Raw genomic sequence first — 19,402 nt, 5'->3', positions numbered from 1 at the left:
CCTTTGCCTACACTTCGTTGCAGACACATTCCCCCGATGTTCACATTTTGTTTTGTTTCTTCTTGTTTGGTTTTACTCGTTTTTTCTCTTGAGGCCACCTCCGAAGGTATCCTCTTGCGCTGAAACCCCCTACATTTGCCATGGCTACCATGCCATACAACCAAGCAAAAATACACGAGAATCAACAATTTATAGAAACTATACATATGCATAAATTCGATGTGTATATACTCGATTCGATGTTTTGCCTTACCTATTTCTACGCTCGGCATTTTTCCGTTTCTTTTTCGGTTTCTGAAATGCCCCGAACATTGTGCAATATGAAGAGCTGAGAGAATTCCAAATCTTTCTGTATGTACACAGATCGTACGGATTCGTCTCGCATAAACCAACGAACCCGATATATGTCGAGAGTTATTTCGGCAACAAAAACATCTGAACTTATATATATCCGAGTCATCTATGACTATTGCATAATATTCGAAAAATAATTAACAATTTTTCCATGTTCTGTCAGTCAGCTGTACTTTACAATGAAATGGAAAGAGACCTAGTCGGTATATTTTATATATTATAAATTATATTGTAAAAAAATTACATTTTGATGTTAAGTTTTTCAAACGGAATTTGTTTGGGATCTGAATCATAATTGGTAGTTAGATACAAAATTGTATTGAAAACAAATCTTTTACAATTTAATGGAAGGATTAATTTACCTTACTGAAGGATCTGACGATCCTACGCACGTCTATTCATTTTGTTTGTGCTTTGCAACTAAAATGTGTGTCAATTAAGATATCAGGATGGATACTTAATGGCAAATGTTTAATTAATGATGGGATAACGAAAAAAACGAATATACAATGCATCGATGAGACATATAGAAATCAATTTGAATGCATCCTCATTCTTGCTTTATTGAAAGGTATTTTCATCAAAAACTGTCGGAGCATTTTCAATGCTCGCAAATAACTAGATGACAATTTGGCATTGGGCCAGGGAACACAAGAAAGTGTATAAAAACTACAAACAATTCTATACCCGACGTGGCATTGATTGTTTGCAAAACTTAAAATAGAGCTAAATGCAAAATAAAGCAATAAATATTGAAGGAAATTTTTAAATTAATGAAAGCTGCAGCATATCTATTCACTTTTGCAAGGTGGACCAAATCTAAATACTTGTACTTGAAAAGATTAATTGATTTAGTATTTCGAATTCTTGTTATACAACTTTATGTTAAATTAGAAAATATTATACATACATTCATATGTAGCTAATCAACAAACGCTGGAGAGGAACGAATAACACATCATATATGTATGTATGTGCTTACATACTTATGAACATAATATTTGTTTATCTTCATTTTTTCTAATTTTAAATCCAAATCAGTTTCAACCTATGATACCATTTAAACGTTTCATACTTATGTACATACACATGTACATATCTGTGTGCACTATCTCCATCTGATACATACATATGTACATGTGCGACACATGGAGGTTACGCATCGCTTGAATGTTTTTTATTTGGGTTTTTGCACGTCATTGGGAAACAACTGTATTCGGCCATACACCCGAAAGCGCATTCCTTCCTCGCCAACGATCGCCTTATGCCTTGACAGCGCGATATCCAAAAATAGATGAGCCGACACGCACCACGTTGCTGCCCATTTCAATCTGCGGGCAGAGCATTATGAACAGGAGGTTCGTAGGTAGTGAAACGTTTAACATACCGCTCGATCGTAGTCGTTCGACATACCCATGGAGACGAGCACGGATTCGGGGGACAGGGAGTTGGCCTCGCAGATAGAGCGATGCACTTGCATGAGCGAAACAAAATCTGGATTTGGCCCTATGCTGTAGTCGAAGCCATAGGCTCCAATGGTCATAATGCCCATCAGTTGCAGATGCTTCAGGTTGTTGGTGATGAACTGGTAAAGCTGTGGCGCTTCCTTCGTCCCGATGCCGCTCTTGGCTGTAATGTAAGTATTGTAGTAACTGAGAGTTGCTCGTCGACTGGCTGCATCTATGTACCCTCTTCGCCGCTGGTGTTAATTTGAACCAGAACCCGGAGCGGTGGCTCTGAGGCTGGTTTCAACTTTGACCAGGCGGCATCCAGCTTGGTGGCCAGCTTCTCGCTGTCTACGGTTTGGATCATGTGCAGTTTGTTCAGAGAGAGTATCTACAATAAATAAACGCTTTAGAGAATCCAGTGCAGTATAAACCGTCGTACCTTGTTGATTTTGTTGTTCTGCAAGTGGCCGATGAAGTGCCACTTGATTCCGGGGCACTGGGCTACTATGTCCGGGTGCTGGCTCTTCTCCACGAGCTCCTGCACGTAGTTCTCCCCAAAATCTCGCTGTCCGGCCTTGTACGCCTCTATAATGGCTTCGGCTGGCTTTGTCTTGCTTACAGCCACCAAAAGAGGCCTTGCAGCCTGGATTTCCTTCAATAAATTATTGAAATTTGTATATTATGCCATTCGTTTCATCCTACTGGTCTCACTTTCGATCGCAGCAAGATAACTTCATCGATGCGCTGCAACACGTGCAGCAGACCGGCTTTTATGTCAAACTCCGCCATGGTGCGTCGCAACATTTAACGGTTTCTTCAGTTAATAAATTGTTGTGGCGATAACGCCTCAGTTAAAGCTAAATGAAACAATAATTTTGTAAGCAAATTATAAAATCGCAAAAACAATTTACACTTTACGCAAACAGCTGTTTCCAGTTGTGCTGATCAGAGTGCTGTTAGACGCAACTGTTAACTGTAAGCAGACAAGTTCAAAATTGTCAAAACAAAACATCAGTTCATGACGCATTTATAGACCTAAACCAACAAAAAATGTCGTCGCTAGTCCCCAATATCCCCCTCCCCTCGCCATGGACCACTCCACTTACACACAGAATGGCAGAATTGGTGGACCAAAGTTGTTGGGCAGTGGAAACATGCCTGAACTACTTGACGAGCCTCCGCCCAACGGATATACGGCAGACTCTTGAATATCTCGGCGTGCACCACTCCGAGGTGCTGTTCGGGCTGCTGGCGTTTGTGTTGTTTCAGTTCACCAAATTCACGGCCATACTTCTCCTTGCCGTTTTTTTGGCTTATTGCATTTTCTACTGGGTGAGTCAGGGCATGTAGGAGAGAGGCAATATATTCATCAAAGGATATTGCTCTCGCACTTACAGTGGGATACGTTCTTCCCAGGACTGAGCCAACGAGAGCCTGTACTCTCGCGGCGAGATGATTATATCCAGGGAGGTGGCAGCTACCTTGCCTCCTTTCCCGATGCGACGGAAAAAACTGAGTACCGCGATGAGCTAACAAATACAAGATTACCGCCTTTCTACGGAACAACGAGTACCGATTCCAGTCCGGGTAAGTTTACCATGACTACCAAAACCCGACTGTATCTGTATCACCCTCCAAGTGAATTCTGATTATGGGCCAGGTGAAGTTACAAGAGGGTCGAAAACTGCGCCACATCAAACCATGAGAAATAATGAAGCACAGACAGTATCGACGGCATCTAGTCGAACGAATACAACTGATCCAAAAGCACAAGAGAACAAGTTGCTGGTACCCATGCTCCCGCACAACAAATTGGTGGCCAGCAGCAAAACAATTCGCGTCTGGAGCAGTGCAATGGAATCAAAGAGAGAATCCCTCAAAATGCCAGAGCAGGATGACCGAAAATCACGAAATCCACCCACAGAGAATATCCGAAAGTCGTCAAAACCGCCCGGTGAGAAATCAGCCACCCCGACATCAGAGAATCTCCGAAAATCGTCCACTCCACTCTCAGGGAACAAACAAAGATTGTCTACTCCGACCACAGAGAATGCCCGAACCTCTTCATTAGGCAAACCCGAAAGGGTGTCCGATGGCTCCATATCAACGCCTGTATTCAGCCATAATGGAACGACCCCCAGGGCATCCCCTGAATCCTCGAGCAGAAATCAACAATCGTCCAATCGAGCTGAAGAACAGATCAACAGGCGATCTCAGTATCCCTACCATGACCATGAACAAGCCTTGCGACCGCTGCTCGCAGCAGGTATCAAAGAGTTCAGGTCCCGGCGGGTTTCGGATGACCCTGCTCCGTTACGTCACCGCCCGGGATCCCTCGAGGAGCCTCGCCAGCGCAGACACCCACGCCTCAGCTCTCAGGATGAGGGAAGAGCGGATAAGCAACAACGACCTGTTAAAAATAGACCCGGCATCACGCGTCGACAATTTTCCGATGAAGCCATAGAGCGCCTGGGGACCGATTACCGCGAGCTTGCGACTCGGAAGATCCAGGCACCAATCTCCTCTGATGGGGCCTATTATAGCAAACTCCATAACCTACTCCCAAGCAATCGTAACTATTCCGAAAGACAAGATCAGAAGCTAACTCCAAGCAATCGCAATAATTCCGATAGACGGGATCAGAGCCTACCCTCCAGTAATCGCAACAATTCGGAAAGACGTGGTTTCTCAAAAAATTTGAGAAATAGTAAGCCGATCAGAATATCCTCAAACATAGTTGTTGATTTTAACTCAAATTTATTTTAGACAACTTGAGTCCCGACTCTGGGAATCGAAATAGAGATCACCGCCCGAACCCACCCAAGCTATAAATTAATCAGAGTTAACAACAGAACCTATTAGCCTGGATTGTAGCCGATATGAGGTAGGATTTTACGAAATCTATGTAGAAGTCATTGTATATTTCCAGTCTTCCCCAGCTTAGGGCTCATTGCCCTAAGGATGTACCCTGCGACTGCTCTAGAGATACGCAATAAGTTTACCAAGATCATACAACAGGTACAGAACAGCATCACAGAAGATTTGGCAACAGCAAAAAGTGACGAAAATTAGATTCCTGAAGATGCAAAAACGATAGCTGGCGCGGGGGGCGGACACAAGCCTCGTAAACTAAATTACCTCTTTATTCTTTTGTTGAGGAACTATTAGAACAAAAACAAAGTTAGGAACAAATGAAGATCCATAGCTAGAAAAATTCAAAATTTCACCCCATACAGAGTCAGTTTCTAAATTATAAATGCAATAAATCTATGTAAATATAGCAAATACATTTTTGAAATGTAATAGAGAGATCACTAGCAGAAACATACCACGCTGTTAAAACAGCTGACCTGTTTGGTATTTTCGCTTCATTTAATCTCTCAATCGTGGTAGATTTCAATGGGTGACCGTCTACTGCATTTTGATATTTCGGGATATTTTTACAACGATAGGCGGTAAATGTAAAACAATGTTCTTTTCTTGGTATATTTACGGTATATTTCTGAGGTTCAGACGGTATATTGTATCGACAACTCCGCGGTCACACTGTTTCTATAAATACATTAAAAATACAAAATTATACTTTTTGCAGGACGTTAATTGTCCTAATCATTCCCTATGAAAACATTTTCCATTCTTTTGTGACGCCGTTTTTTCAAAAAATCACTTGCAAGGACGTGTAGGTGTCGTGCTATGAAATGAGAGACAACAATAATTACGATAACAAAACGTGTATAAGGTTGTAAGTTAATTTTTAAGAGGAAGCTCAATTATTCGGGCGGTAGGTGCTCTTGTCAATGCAATTTTAAAAGATGACCATATTCAATCTGTACATTTTTGACAAGTGCGGTACGCTAATGCACTACGCCGAATGGAACCGCACCAAGAAATCCGGCATAACAGGCGAGGAGGTAACAAAGTTAAGAAATCATATGTGTAAAACTTGAACTATCCCATATTACAGGAAGCCAAGCTGACCTACGGCATGCTCTTCTCCATTAAGTCGTTCGTAAGCAAGATATCTCCCTACGATCCGCGCGAGGGTTTCCTGTACTACAAGACAAACCGATACGCCCTCCACTATCTGGAAACGCCTTCGGGACTGAAGTAAGCTCAAGCCCATCGTCATTACTTGCTCATTTTTAACCTATTCTTTTTTAAAGATTCGTGCTTAACACGGACACGACCGCCATCAACGTTAAAGAGCTTCTACAGCAGCTGTACTCCAAGGTCTGGGTGGAGTACGTAGTTCGGGACCCCCTGTGGACGCCCGGCAATGTGGTTACCTCCGAGCTGTTCCAGAGCAAGCTGGACGAATTCATCAAGCAATCACCCATATTTGGCATTAGAAACATATAGAATTAAGTGACCCATAAGCCAAAAGAAAATGCTTACAAAATTCAAACTTAAGGTCTATGTCATTAGCCTCGGTCCGCGCAGAGCTGAGCCGAGTTACTCTGAATTGCTGCCCATTTCGAGCCACTCTAGCACTCGACCAAATGAACGCCTCCGGAAGTGGCCCGCACTTAAAAAATATCTGCGCTCGACCGGAGCAGCTTAAACCGGCCTCTAGTTGCGCAAGCCCTTTCGTATGTCGTACGACACGGACAAAGGGTGGGGGGGTGGGTGTTGGGGAAAAATGTCAAAATGATTACTGCAACTCCATGTGGTCTTACAAGCTTGAATGTAAAAACCTGTGGACTGCGAGGGTGTTGCAGTCGGCCAGGCATCTTAGCCAGTGAAGGGTTTTTCGAAACTCTGAACATGATTTTGCAAAATACTTCCATTAATCAGTGGAAAAGATCGTCGTGTCATTGTAGCAAAGTTGGGCTTCGCCGTTTGCTCAAACAAACTAGTCGCCTAGGACCTCTCATCGGATCCCGGCGGCTTGCCATAATTCATGAACGTGCAAATATAGTCTAATGTATGTTCATATGTAAGTATTTAAATGCACATACATACATATGTATATGTATGCTTCTTGCTATATGTGGCCAGATGTCTTACTTATTCAAAATTTGTGCAAGTCACAAGACGGTTGAACTAAATATGCTTTGAATGGTTTTAGTTTTTTTCTTCGCTTTGTCTTTGACGAATTTTTGAAACGAGTTTTGAGAGCGCGGGACGCTTCCAGAGCATCAGCCCAAAGTGCCCAAGACAATAAAAACGGACCTACAAAGCGATTTCTTTTCGTAGCGAAGAAATCAATTTCAAAGCCAAACGCCCGGTCCGAAAAATAAATCAATTGGTCAGCTCAGCCGTCAACGTGCCTGATGACAACGCCCCGATGCCTTCTCCAAGCAGCATCCGAGCCAAGAAAACCCGAACTTTAGACCGAACACACTCGCAGGTTACAAAACGCCCTTTCCAAATCGAAATCGAAGCCACAACCCAAACATCACATGGATTCGTGTGTATGCATATATTTATATAGTCGCCACAGATGCGTATCTTGTAAATACCAGTTCCGAGAGATGCTGCCCCCACAGATAGTTCGTGCCCCGACCCCGACCACCCTTTGCCTTTCCCTCTTCATATATCGATGAGACGATTGGCAATACCATCGGAATATGCTCGCAATTAGTTATACGTAGGCTCCGATGGGTGAGAGGGGAAAGCTAGCTTTTGGTTTCTTCCACTTTCCCAGCTCAACCGTCCGCAGCCTTCGGTTTTCATTCGCAAAAGTTACGCAAATTACGGGGTAACTCTATTTCCGAGCTTGAGTTTTTCGGTTTTCGTCACCATCTCAACATCTCGACAAGCATCGCCTCGAAGCCCGACCCGCAAGGTTAGTAACGCTTTGTTGGGCAGCGGCCAGCTTTTGAAATTGGAAACTGTAGCCCGGTCACGTCATTAAATGATTACTTGATTACTTTGCGACTCCGCAACTTATTCTAGTGGATGCTCATAATTACATTTTTAATGATTAACTTTTGCTTACATTTATCTACTTTGCACTTGCTCAGCGGAAAGGTAAACTGTCAAGCAGAGGCCAGAGAAGCCCCCACATTCTCACCCCCGCATACTTTATTGTCCAAGGCCCTCCGCTGCCCAGAGGACGGACTTGACAGACACCAATAAACCATAAACGAACCCAGTCCCGCCTTAAACAATATGCAAATTTGTAGGCCTAGGCCAAAAATAGACTCAACCGATGCTTTGATGCGCCGAAGAGATGCGAAAATAAATCTGGTACATTCCACGTGAATCTCTCCATGATCTCGACTGATCGAAATTCGCCTCTGTGTATGCCTTTCTCTAAAAATGAAACTTGCTTATCTCAAATTTTCAAGTTACCATTGATACGAGTATGTGGATGAAATTCGTATCCTCCCCATCTGGCCTTTAGTAAGTGCTGAGCTTGTGTAGGTATTGACGCGTCACCAATTAAGCAACAGTTGGTGTCAACATTGCGCTAATGAGATGACAATAATAATGAGTATGAACAGAGTTATTGGACTTTTCATTCGCATTGCTCACATTTTAGTAATTAGTTACCTTTTCTTCCCATACGAGTAGGGGAAAGCCTACGCGCAAACAATATAGACAATGAGGCATCAGTTTATGTAAGATTTATGATCACGACCCCGAAACGCGGTGGTTGGAGATGTGCTCCAGGAATTCCCTTGAGTTGGGATTGAACCTTTTCAAGGTTCTCGTTCTGAACTGTTGTGTACGCGCCAAGTGCACGTACGCCCTGCCAGCCTATGATACTGGGGGAGCGGATGGGCGCTGGTGCAGGTGGAAATCGATTATGGAACAATTATTTAGTTGCGGCTCCTTGCGTCAGCTCCTGCGATTGAACCGAGATCGTGATCATGGTCGCGGTCGGTTGATTGAATGCAACTGTGGTCACGTAGTCCCACGAGATGCGAAACCAGTACTCCTGCCCACTTAGAGACACGATTAATGAGGTGATGATGATGATGTAGTGACTTATCATTTCCGATTTTCATTTGCATTTTATTTCGTCACATACCATAACACCAGATACCAGACTTACCAGATAAGATTGCACTTATGTTCATATAACAAAGTACATAGGTAAGAAATTCAGACCGTTCACATTACCATCATTCGGGATACCCCAATCCACCACTTAATAGGGCTGAAATCTGTGGAAATATTTTCAAAAATCTCCCAACAAAAATAGAAGAGGTTTTCTTTTTAATTTTCCAATTCTTTTTATTTGTAAATGTTCATTTTGTTGATGTAGCTCGCCGTTTTGTTTGAACGAAGAGATTTTTAAACATACATAAACTTATTGTATGTAAATTTGTGGGTGACTTAACTAATTTCCTATCGCGCTAAGCTGCTAAAAACCTAAACCTACAAAAATGAAAATATCGAGTGTGAATGTGAGAGGATGTGTGCGTGGTGTGTGTATCTGTGTGTGAGTATAACCGTTGAAGGTGCAAGTGTTATATTTAAGTGAAAATATAGGTAATGATAGAATATTATTAAGTTATAAAACGATTATCGACTATGTCCCGCCCTTGCTCTGTGTACCATATGCGTAAGTACAGATACAGATACATAGTAACAGATAGGGATGAATAAGATTTCACATTCCACTCTGACTCCGTCTCTGACTCCGTCTCCGATTCTGAGAGAGCCCCACTTAAGTGGACCGGCTTGGGGAGTCCCCTAGGTTGTGTTCACCTTCTTACCCTTCTTCTGCCGCTCGCTCTCGTTCTCGTTCTCGTCGAGCTTTGCACTCTCCGTGCTGCTCGACTCGGCATCGTACTCTAGCTCGGGGTCGGGTACCTCTGCGTAGTGGAAGTGGCCCACCATTTGCGAGGACCCGGCAAATGCACCCTCTGGACCGGCTCCCATCTGCGAGACATGGCTGCCGTCACCGTACTTCTCGAGGGTGCGTCGGACCAGCTCCTTGGATGGCTGCTTCATGTTCCAGGCCCAGCCCAGCTTATGGAAAGCGTCGAGAACCATGGTGGTGAAGTTAACTCCGTAATTTCCCAACTCAGCTGCTTTGTAGTCCCAAGGGAAGACGTGGTGATAGTTGTGCCAACCCTCGCCCATGGCCACGAGCGACACGTAAATGTTCTCGCTGGGCATGATCCGCCTATGGAGAGAATCATGGTATTAAACCGAACTAGCAGAGGGTCTCCTAAATGTCACTTACTTGTCGTATGGGCGGGATCCCCAGAGATGGGCGGCACTGTTTACTGACCAGGTGAAGTTTAAGCTACTCACGTAGCGGAAGAGGCACTGCTGGATCAAGGCCAGCTGCCAGGACTCACCCCAGCAGTAGACGGGTATGGCGCTGGGTAGGATGAAGCAGAGGAAGATCTTGAGGGGGATGAAGTACTTCTGATGGAAGCGCACAACAGGATCGCCGAGCACGTCGCTCATGTCGATTTGGCGGCCCCGACGCAACACATCCGGGTGCTTCAGCATCATCAGCCAGCCCACGTGCGAGAAAAAGAATCCGCGGTTGGCGTTGTGCGGATCCGCGTCTGTCTCCGAATACTTGTGGTGCACGCGGTGGTCCCTCACCCAGTCGTACAGTGTGTTCTGCAAGAAGATCGGATGCGAATTAGGTGTACCATTATATTGTGTTAGCTCCTCCCATCCTGATGTTTCATGAATACCGTATGTGCTCTTTTGTAAATCAGTCTCCACCACTTCATTTCATCATACATTTGCATTTAGCGCGACAAACACAAATATATTGTTCGTCTACGCCTCCAACATAGTCCCTCTCTGTCTCTATCTCTGTCAGTATCTCCGTCTAAGCTTCTGATGAGGTAGGGTTTTCGAACTGAGCTTAATCGCTTTAGTCATTATATAAGACAAATGTATCTTGACTGTATCTTGATGCTGGCAAAGAGCTTTTGCCAGCAACAGCGCCGTCTCTCTTTTGCCCTAGTATTTTTTGGAAATGTCAATTTTACTGTTTGTCAGCCGCGATAGGCATTAAGTTGTTATACTTAATGATGCAATTCATGTTAATGGCATTACAGCGGCAAACAGACGAAAAACCCACAGAACCAGTCGAAGGTGCCGGCTGAGGACTCACACTATTTGCCAAGAGTCTCATGTTTTGTGTGCATGGCGTTGTCACTCACCTGTCCAGCCACGCAGTAGCAGATCATCAGAATAGAGCGCAGCACAGCGTTCGCCGTGTAGCTGCGATGGGTCCAGAAGCGATGGGCCCCTGCGGTCACTCCAAATCCGGCCACGCCACCAACGAAGAACGCTGTGAAGGTATATGTATGGGTATATGAGTGGTGGAGACTGGAGACTAGAGATGTGTGCAAGTGTCGGCTATAAAATTTACCAAAATGGTGTGCTAATTAGATACGAAAAGAAAAACCCGAAATTACATTTCCGCAAATTGAGCTATTCGAGCTTCCACGCTAATTCCCCGAACTAACAACGCTATCTGAGATGGCTGCAAGGTCGGACCAGGGGGGAAGTATACACAAGATGATACACAAGTCATGGCATAGAATTTCACGATTCCGGCAATCATCCGAGTCGAGAGTTGGCACCCGCCCCCGTAGGCAATCTTTCAGCCAGCTGCATTGTCAGATGCATTTTTACATTAATTCCTCAATTAGAATATGCAAAATGCCACTGTCACCATCGAATCAATTGAATGATTCGAGTGAGCACAATTAGAGTTAATAGCCGATCGGCCCGTGCTTCATTTGGCAGCACTATCGAAGGGATTTTCCGTGTCTACTAACGGTTCTACGATCGGGCGAAAGGTGCTTCTCACACACCTCACATTTCTGAATCCCACTAATGAACTATTAACGATTTCTCTGGCGGGAGTTTCATCAACCGTGGAAAGATTAACCTTCGCGATGTTATGGTCTGAGTAGTTTCGATAGAAACCAGTTCTCCCAAAAAACAAAAAATAAAATAAAAACTCAAAAACAATTTACGTCCCACTAAAAAACGGTTGCGGAAACACTAGATATGTATTCGATCGATGAAGAGTTGGAATACTGATCGCAGACCCAGTATACATATGTACATACATGTTTACAACCAAATGACGAAGAGGAAGATCTGGCTGAATCTGAATTGCAAATGTGGTGCATGCCTGTGGCCAATGCATGGGTCAAGTTCATGGAGGTGCGCAGTCCACTCCACTCCAGCTGCGTTGCCGAAATAAGATCTACGCGTGTCGTTTGTATTGACTTGGAGATCGCTGAATCGCTTATCTGTATTAGACATTCCAAGAAAGATTTCTCCTGCACCCAAGAAAGCGTCCCTGAGTCAAGCAGTTAAATATTAGTATTTGGCCCAGCTTCTTTATCGCCGAATATGAGATCACTTATGTAAGTCCTCCTTTCCTCTCTGTCGAATTTAATCAATATTTTCTGTGTTCAGCACGACAATTTTCGCCATTAAAAAACCGGCAAAAAAGATGATAATTTCGTGCATCGTGTGTTGAGAGTTGAGAGCATCACCAGGCTTTGCACGTTCGCTGCGCAATTTGCCAAAATATTTACGAGCTCGACGCCCCAAATAGGGACCATGTCCACACAAGGATACTGGATTCCTGGTGCTTATGTTCGAACCCTTTGGCCCTTGGTCGGCAGCACAATGAGCAATAAATATTAAAAATTACAGTGTATTAAGGCATTTTTCGCGGGACTCCCATTAAGTGGGAAGTACCCACCTACCCGCGTAGAGAAGAGACCGTGTATGCTCTGGTAATTCCAATGAAAACGAAATTGGCTACCTCCGCTGTCTGTAGTCGGTGGTCTGAAGTCTGTCCCAATGTCAACGTCAGATGCCTCATGCTTCGCATGTGGATTACCCATAAAGCCGGTCTCAGAGGAGCCCTGGGCAGGGCGACTGTTTGCCTACGCACCGTTGAACGAGCCTCCATCGAGTGTTTACCGTACCGGTAACTCATCTGTGGCGACTTTGAGCAATGTGTGCTGTGCTCGATGAGTCGATGTGAGGTTGGGGCAGAAGAAGCAACCTTGGGTTGCTCGCCTTAGAGTAAACGGGGTAAAGCCCACAAGCCCTAAATAAATTTGTGTCAAGCGATTCTTGTTTCTCTTCTGCTGGCCGCATATTTAGTGGCTTATTCGTTTGCATTTCGTTTTCCGCAATCCACCTTTGTCAGTCGAATTTTGTGCTGAGACTGAAATTGTATGCTAAAGAGAAGCACAAAAAATGTAACAACTCAAAACCAAAACCAAATCCCAATGAAAGAAATTTCAACATTCGGCAACCCAAGACCTATCGAAGAAGACGCTGATGCCGACGAGAGTGGAAAGGCAACATGTTAAGCGGCAATCAATTAAAGGCAATAACTAGAGGCCCAAAGGGAAACAAAGAAATTTAAAGAAAGCCTCCGTTTTGTAACGGCCTTAAAAAATGCCAAGAGACTTCAAGCCGAGGGCGCGTTAAATTGCAAATAATTGTGTGGTCGGGAAGAGACAAAATCATCATCAAATGCCATCGTCACAGCCACAGCCACTGCTTCAGCGATCGAGATTGGTTGGAGAGCGTCTGTGGCTAGGTGTGGTGAGGGGAGACTAGGTGATGTGACTCTTTCTTTCCACACCTTTCCAAATCTAATTCGTGGCCAAAGAGAGAGTAGTAGATCCACGAACAGATAGACAGAGGGCTAAATTACGCAATGCCGGATGAAGGCTGACATACTTACACCAGAGCGTCGTGTATGGGTTGAGGTCGCGTAGAGGATAGGTGAACAGGCAGACAACGGCCACGATGTGGAGCAACGAGATCTGGATGACTTTGTCCCACTTGAGAGGAGCCTGGAACTGATAACCGAGTACCTTGTCTCCCTGGAATTTTCTTGTGTATTCCTCCAGGTCGATCTGGTCCTTGGGCACATGATCGACGAGGTCCTTGGGCACCTTCGAAGCTGCCGGCTTCATCGACGAGAGGCTCTTGGAAAGCGCCATTTTGCCACGCGGGGGCAGTTCCGGTGAGGAATCCTCACCCCTGCGGGCCTGTGCGGAGTCGCCGTTCAATTTAGAACGACGGGCCAGTATCGGAGGACTTCCCTCGCCGTTACTGGGGATCGGCGTCTTGCTGCACACTCGCTCCGGCGTGGAGAGGTGACCCATTTCGCCTTCGCTCTGGTGGCACTCCCTTCACTGGCAAAGAGATGTTTTGGGCTGGGGCCTGGGCTTTGGTTTGCCGGCGGAAACCACGTGTCGTAACAGCCCGAGCACTCCGAACTTTCTTCACAGGTTAAGACACAAAACAAAGTTAATTGCAGCTGGAGTCGGAGTACTTGGCTATATGGGGGGCGATGGATGGATGGAGATGGCGATGTCGATAGCAAACGCGCACTCAACACTGTCACTGGCTCTGGCGCGGCCCTTTGTTCGGTCAGCGGTGTTTCTTCGGAGCTGGCGGAGAATTGGTGGGTCGTTTCGGCAGTAATCGCTTGTTCCGCTCTGCTGTTTCTAACGAACTCGACGCGGCGCCGTTCCGTAGACAAATGATCGTAGCCAAAAGTGTAAATTCCTACCAATGGCTTTGAGCTGGCTCCAGCAGCAGCAGCAGCAGCAGCAGAATCAAAGGCAGCGACTGAGGCAGAGGCAGAAACAGAGAGGCAGACAATCTGACTGATTGACCGACTGACTGACGGAGTTTTCGTTGTCGTGCTTTTTGTTTTGTGTTGGTGCGCGGATGCACAAAGGTAAAGAGATGAAAATAAAATAAAAGACGGCAAGAAGGCCAAGATTATGGCACCACACACACATTCGCACACTCGTGCGAGCCGACCGTCGACCGAACCACCTGTAACAACGAGCGCGAGCAGTTTCTTGTCCGCTACCCATCACATTTGAAGTGACTGGGAGGTCCAGTCAGGCAAAGGGAAACTTCAGCCGTAAGATAAATCCATGCAAAACTATAAAACCAAAACTCAATTAGAAAATATACTAAACTAAACTAAACTAAACTAAAAAAAAGTTATCTGGAAGACATCGGTAGGACTGAAATAATCAAGCATACAAACAAAAGAAAATCAAAAACAAAGGTGGTATGTACTGTGTATGTATGTACATACAACATATGTATATATATAAGTTTTTATTAATGAGAAAAAAACCTTAGTTAAATCAAAGACAATGTAATATCAAGTTGCTAATATAGAGATATCCCAAGATAGGCTGTTCTTACGGGGTAGCAGAAATTCGATGAATTCCTATCCAACATTCCATATCTCTCTCTTGCTCTCCCAAATACAGCGGCTGGCTGGCCCAATGAAAGGCTCTGCCGGTGCTCCTAGCGATTACTGACGAATGCTGCCCAAAGACGCAGCCGCGCAAGCGCTTCTAATTGCATTTGCTATTTATTGTTTGAGCAGCAATCGGCGATGCTAATTGAGAAATGTGTATAAACTTCCAAAAGACGGATTTGCAAATCCATCGATCAATCAACTTGTTTTGCCAATTGGATACAAAAGAATTGAAATACATTGTACTCCCTGCTTAGTAATCACCCAAAATCAAATGTAAACGATGCATAAATCTACATACTTTACATATGTAGATAAAAGCGATTTCTAATTCAGGCGAAGTGAGTGGATACCAATCAAAGGCCCACAGTATTTGCAGATATGCCAACTCAGTCTCTCCTTTGGCAAGCAGCCCAGCACAGATTCATACAAGATTTTCGAATCATCTTCTTCAGATACTTCCACTTCTCTGTGAAGGTATCTCTGTATCTGGGTGTGAGTGTTGGTGTTGACCGAAGTAAAAAAAAAGCCGTTCGATGATCATGAAGTTCAGCAGCGGCGCTGCCCGAAGACCGCAAACGCAGACCTAAGCAGAAGAGGAGAGTGGCTTTCTCTTTACGTAACATCGGCGACAGAAACAGAAACCAAAAAATCCAAAAGCAAAAGCAGAAAACCCAAAAACGAAATAAAACCCTCCAAACGAAAAGGAAGCTCTTCCCCTCATAAAAGTCGGGCCTAAAATTAATCTACCACCTCCTCAGAAAGTAGCCCTCGTTGCAGACGTTCAAAGTGCCACGCGACCAATCCCTTTGTTGTCTGTTGACAGGTGGTGCCCCACTGCGGTGGTGCTGATGGTGTTGCAGATGTGCTAAAGCTAAAGCTGCTGCTGTTGCGGTGTTGTAATCACTGACCATTAGCCAATTATGCAAAGCAACGGCAGCGATGACAAACACGGAGACCTGCAGAAAAACGCTTTGAAATCGTACGAATATTGTACACCGGAGATGGTCCCTAAGATGGAGACGGAGCCATAGTAAGGGCATGGAAGGGAAGGGTAGGACAGACCGGAATGCTTTTTTATAAACAAACAACAAACTGGAAATCTTTGAAACCACTTTGAAATACATATGTACATATTTATGTAAGTACATAATATGTACATATGGAATATTTGGCCAGCTTCACTTTTCGCAGTGTCAGCGTTTTTTATGAGCTTCTCAAAATCGTGAACACCAGCGTTCTTGCCAGAAAAGTTCCCCAAAACAAAGAAGCTCATTGAGATGGCAGATATGTATGTATTTATGTACTTATTAATGTATGTACATAGTAAATTGAAGATATGAAGTCTTTGTATGTGTATATTCTTTGTATTCCAAGTGGAATCATTTCCCGTTTGGAACCTACTTCTTGGCTATGCTCAAAAGACATATATTCATCCGTATGAAACGGCTATTTGCCAGCAATTAGTTCGCTAGTTGGTGAATTGTGGAACTGATTAATTGCTGCATTGGTGAATTGGTGACTTGTATGTGTTCGCTCCATGTGTTTGCGCCTGCCCAAATCGAGCACACATCGTTGGTTTTAGTTTTAGGTTTTAGTTATTGGGCATTAGGCATTACATAATCTGAAAAGTCAAAAGGCAACAGATTTTGCGTACTCCACGTACAGAGCCATGTGTGTGTGAACCTTCAACTGTCTCTCAGACAGTTTATGAAAAACAAATTAACAAAACAACAAAGCGGAGAACACGACGAGACTGCAATTTGCAACAAAAGGCCCAAACGGAGTGGAGCCTAGAGCTGTGGAGCGGATTTCTGATCTGTGGCTGCCACAAAAGCAACAGAAACAACAGCAACGCAAACAGAGAGTACGAGTTAACGCAGCTTTTAGTAGTAAAATTCATTAGTAATCACTTCAGTTTAGAGTCATTAGGAATTGGTACAAGTGGCAGGCCAGACTCGAAAATGAGTCAGTTTCGAATGTTTAAAACACCTTGCTCTTAAAACAAGCCGCAACCAAAGGGGGAGAAGTAAGTGATGGGGCTACCTAATTCTTTGCATGGTCCCAGGGTTTTTTTTTTGGCCCGAGCATTACGTTTCCCTAAACAGTTTTTAATGGGCAAACATTTAGATGCCTCCAGGCAGGAGCTTCTGTTGAGACTGCCAGCCTGTAGACGATGGATTATCGGCATTGACAATAGCGCAGGCTTCTGGGCGGCAGATACTGAGTGCGTAGTCAATATTGACGAATCAATCAGCAGCTCCACCGAGTCCGAGCTTAAACGCTATCCCTTTCCAATCCAGTACGATCATGGGAAAGCAAACGAACCGATTGCCAAATGCCAATTTATTTGGCATCTGTAAACAATAATCAGAAAGAGAAAGAGCCGGATAAAGTTCAAAAACAGTCTCGAACTTTACACCGAATTGGAATACCTAATGAATGTAATTTTTCATTTGTGAGCTGGTTTGGTTGCTCTTGAGAAATGCTGTCCAAGTGCATATGCTGCCGATGTCGATGCCGATGCCGATGCCGACGCCGACTCCTCTTCCCACTCCTTTGCCCATCTGCAGCCCACGTCGAAGTGGAAATCGAACTTCGCCTTTGTTTGCTATCCCAACCCAAAACCCAGACGAAAACCCATACCCAAACTCTAAAATGTCCACAGCTTTGTATACCAGGCCAACAATTAGGCTTCGTGTTGGCTCCCCTCCCTCTACCATTCTCTCTTGGCCAATTGTTGGTGCTTAATTTATTTTTACGACTGCCTCGACTATTTCACGCATCATTTCATATACGAATGACGCAAGCCGCAAGCCAAGAAAGACCCACGACCAGCCAAACAGACTTCACATGAACTTCTCTCGATTGAGGAAGTGATTGGCGGGCAAAACGCTTTCCTCGAGCCGCACCTGCTCTTCAATGCACTCGACAATAGGACGGCCAGTCTCCACCGCTCGGGTCAGGCCCTGACGTACGGCCACCGATCCGACGGTGCGTAGATCCTTGGCCCAGTCGAGGGCCGCAAAGACGCGGATCACACTGGCCCCCAGCCCGCTCGCATAGTCACCGAACTCCCCGCTCTGGTAGTCCTGGGGCAATAGGTAGTGAAACTGGGGCCAGTAGCTTTTCGTAATGAGGAAGATGGTGTTGGAGTCGGTGGGCTTGAAACCCTTGTGGATGCTCCACACAAAGTGAGCAGAGTTCACCAGGTTGCCAAGATTAATCACGATCAGGCTCCGCAACCAGAAGCCTACAAACATGGAGGCAGACAGGGAGTCCCCGAAGTACTGGAAGGGGGTGTTCACCGACAGAAGAATGTTGAACAATATGTAGAGCAGAACGTAGAAGCTGAAGATAAAAATGAGTTCGGAGGAATCAGAGAATTAAGACTTAGCTGAGAAAAGGGTCATCATTTGACCTACCGCTTCTGGAACATCACTATCGAATCACTTTCCATGTCCGTCATGTCCACGGCCTTTAAGAGCTCCTCCTGCTGTGGCGAATACTTGAGGAGACCGCCCCGTACCTGGGCGTACAGAAAGCTGTGCTTGCTGTAGTAGGGATCCTCGTCTTGATGGAACTTTTCGTGGTGGAGCCGGTGCGCCTGGACGACACTGTAAATGGAGCCCTGGCGGGAAAACAAAAAACGAAGAACAAATGGAAACTGGTTTGGTTTTTGTCGGTGCTAAAAGCACATATGAAAGCTCTTTGGATCGCTTTAACCAGAGGCTTAGTCAACAGCGGGGTAGCTAGCGGGGTAGTTCGTCTTGCTCACCTGACCGGCCGTCGTCTGGCAAAACATGAGAAAGACCCGCAACGGCTTGGATGCCGTAAACGTTTGATGGGCCCACAGCCGATGAACGCCCACGGTTGCCCCCATTATTCCCATTAGTGTGAGGAGCGCAGCTGTGGAGGGGGAATCGGAGGAGGAGATCGAAAGGCGAGTGGAACCAACATATTTGTTAGGCATCACGTGGAGCCAATTAACTTTCTGAACTCACTGAATAAAATAGTGGACCACGCGGCGCTCGACACCAGCACGTAAATTCCGTACAGCCCGAGAATGTTCACGTGGATGTAGAACAGCACTAGAGGCCAGATGGCATCCCGCTTCTTGAACTCACTCGCCAAGGAGCTCCTATCCTGTCCCGCAACGTTCTGGATCTTCTTCTCCATTGCTTATTTCTGAATATTCCTGAAGCGTGATCCTTGATCGCTGTCTCGTCTACTCCACACGCTAACCCAGGCGATACTGAACGATGTCCGGCGCATGAGAGCCCGGCGAGGCGAAGGTCTGCCCTGGGCTGAATTTCAAACGCTTGCATATGCATGAGGAACGCAAAATTCCCCCTAGACCAATACCTTAAAAAACGCGCAGTCGAGTGGA

General features: G+C 45.1%; 4 protein-coding genes across 7 annotated transcripts; 2 read left to right on the top strand and 2 right to left on the bottom strand.

Moving 5' to 3' along the window:
- Positions 1-1,488: 1,488 nt before the first annotated feature.
- On the bottom strand, positions 1,489-2,693 carry LOC117591465 (pyridoxal phosphate homeostasis protein). The gene is made up of 5 exons (XM_034284749.1): positions 2,514-2,693; positions 2,242-2,454; positions 2,043-2,190; positions 1,742-1,983; positions 1,489-1,685 (listed from the first exon to the last, which is right to left on the bottom strand). The coding sequence occupies exons 1-5, from the start codon at positions 2,604-2,606 to the stop codon at positions 1,617-1,619; spliced, it is 765 nt and encodes a 254-aa protein (XP_034140640.1). The 5' UTR covers positions 2,607-2,693; the 3' UTR covers positions 1,489-1,616.
- A 101-nt stretch (positions 2,694-2,794) lies between these two features.
- LOC117591462 (transcription initiation factor TFIID subunit 1) lies at positions 2,795-5,048 on the top strand. 4 transcript variants are annotated; one of them, XM_034284743.1, is made up of 5 exons: positions 2,795-3,134; positions 3,200-3,389; positions 3,463-4,509; positions 4,569-4,686; positions 4,742-5,048. In XM_034284743.1, exons 1-4 carry the CDS (start codon positions 2,853-2,855, stop codon positions 4,631-4,633), a joined length of 1,584 nt encoding a protein of 527 aa, XP_034140634.1. In that variant the 5' UTR covers positions 2,795-2,852; the 3' UTR covers positions 4,634-4,686; positions 4,742-5,048. The 4 variants fall into 4 exon arrangements, with proteins under 4 accessions (XP_034140634.1, XP_034140633.1, XP_034140630.1 ...); XM_034284742.1 differs by having other exon boundaries at positions 3,442-4,509; positions 4,747-5,048; XM_034284739.1 differs by having other exon boundaries at positions 3,442-4,509.
- Positions 5,049-5,369: 321 nt separating this feature from the next.
- LOC117591469 (trafficking protein particle complex subunit 1) lies at positions 5,370-6,207 on the top strand. Its single transcript, XM_034284753.1, has 3 exons — positions 5,370-5,713; positions 5,767-5,909; positions 5,966-6,207. Exons 1-3 carry the CDS (start codon positions 5,615-5,617, stop codon positions 6,159-6,161), a joined length of 438 nt encoding a protein of 145 aa, XP_034140644.1. The 5' UTR covers positions 5,370-5,614; the 3' UTR covers positions 6,162-6,207.
- Positions 6,208-9,060: 2,853 nt separating this feature from the next.
- LOC117591453 lies at positions 9,061-19,264 on the bottom strand. The gene is made up of 9 exons (XM_034284722.1): positions 19,017-19,264; positions 18,791-18,921; positions 18,438-18,643; positions 17,865-18,363; positions 15,763-15,971; positions 13,462-13,913; positions 10,892-11,022; positions 9,946-10,337; positions 9,061-9,885 (listed from the first exon to the last, which is right to left on the bottom strand). The coding sequence occupies exons 1-9, from the start codon at positions 19,189-19,191 to the stop codon at positions 9,450-9,452; spliced, it is 2,631 nt and encodes an 876-aa protein (XP_034140613.1). The 5' UTR covers positions 19,192-19,264; the 3' UTR covers positions 9,061-9,449.
- Positions 19,265-19,402: the final 138 nt, after the last annotated feature.

This window comes from Drosophila guanche, unplaced genomic scaffold (assembly GCF_900245975.1).
Source record: "Drosophila guanche unplaced genomic scaffold, DGUA_6, whole genome shotgun sequence".
Taxonomy (NCBI): domain Eukaryota; kingdom Metazoa; phylum Arthropoda; class Insecta; order Diptera; family Drosophilidae; genus Drosophila; species Drosophila guanche.
Note: the sequence above shows the minus strand (reverse complement) of the source record. Positions and strands in the feature narration are given on the sequence as shown.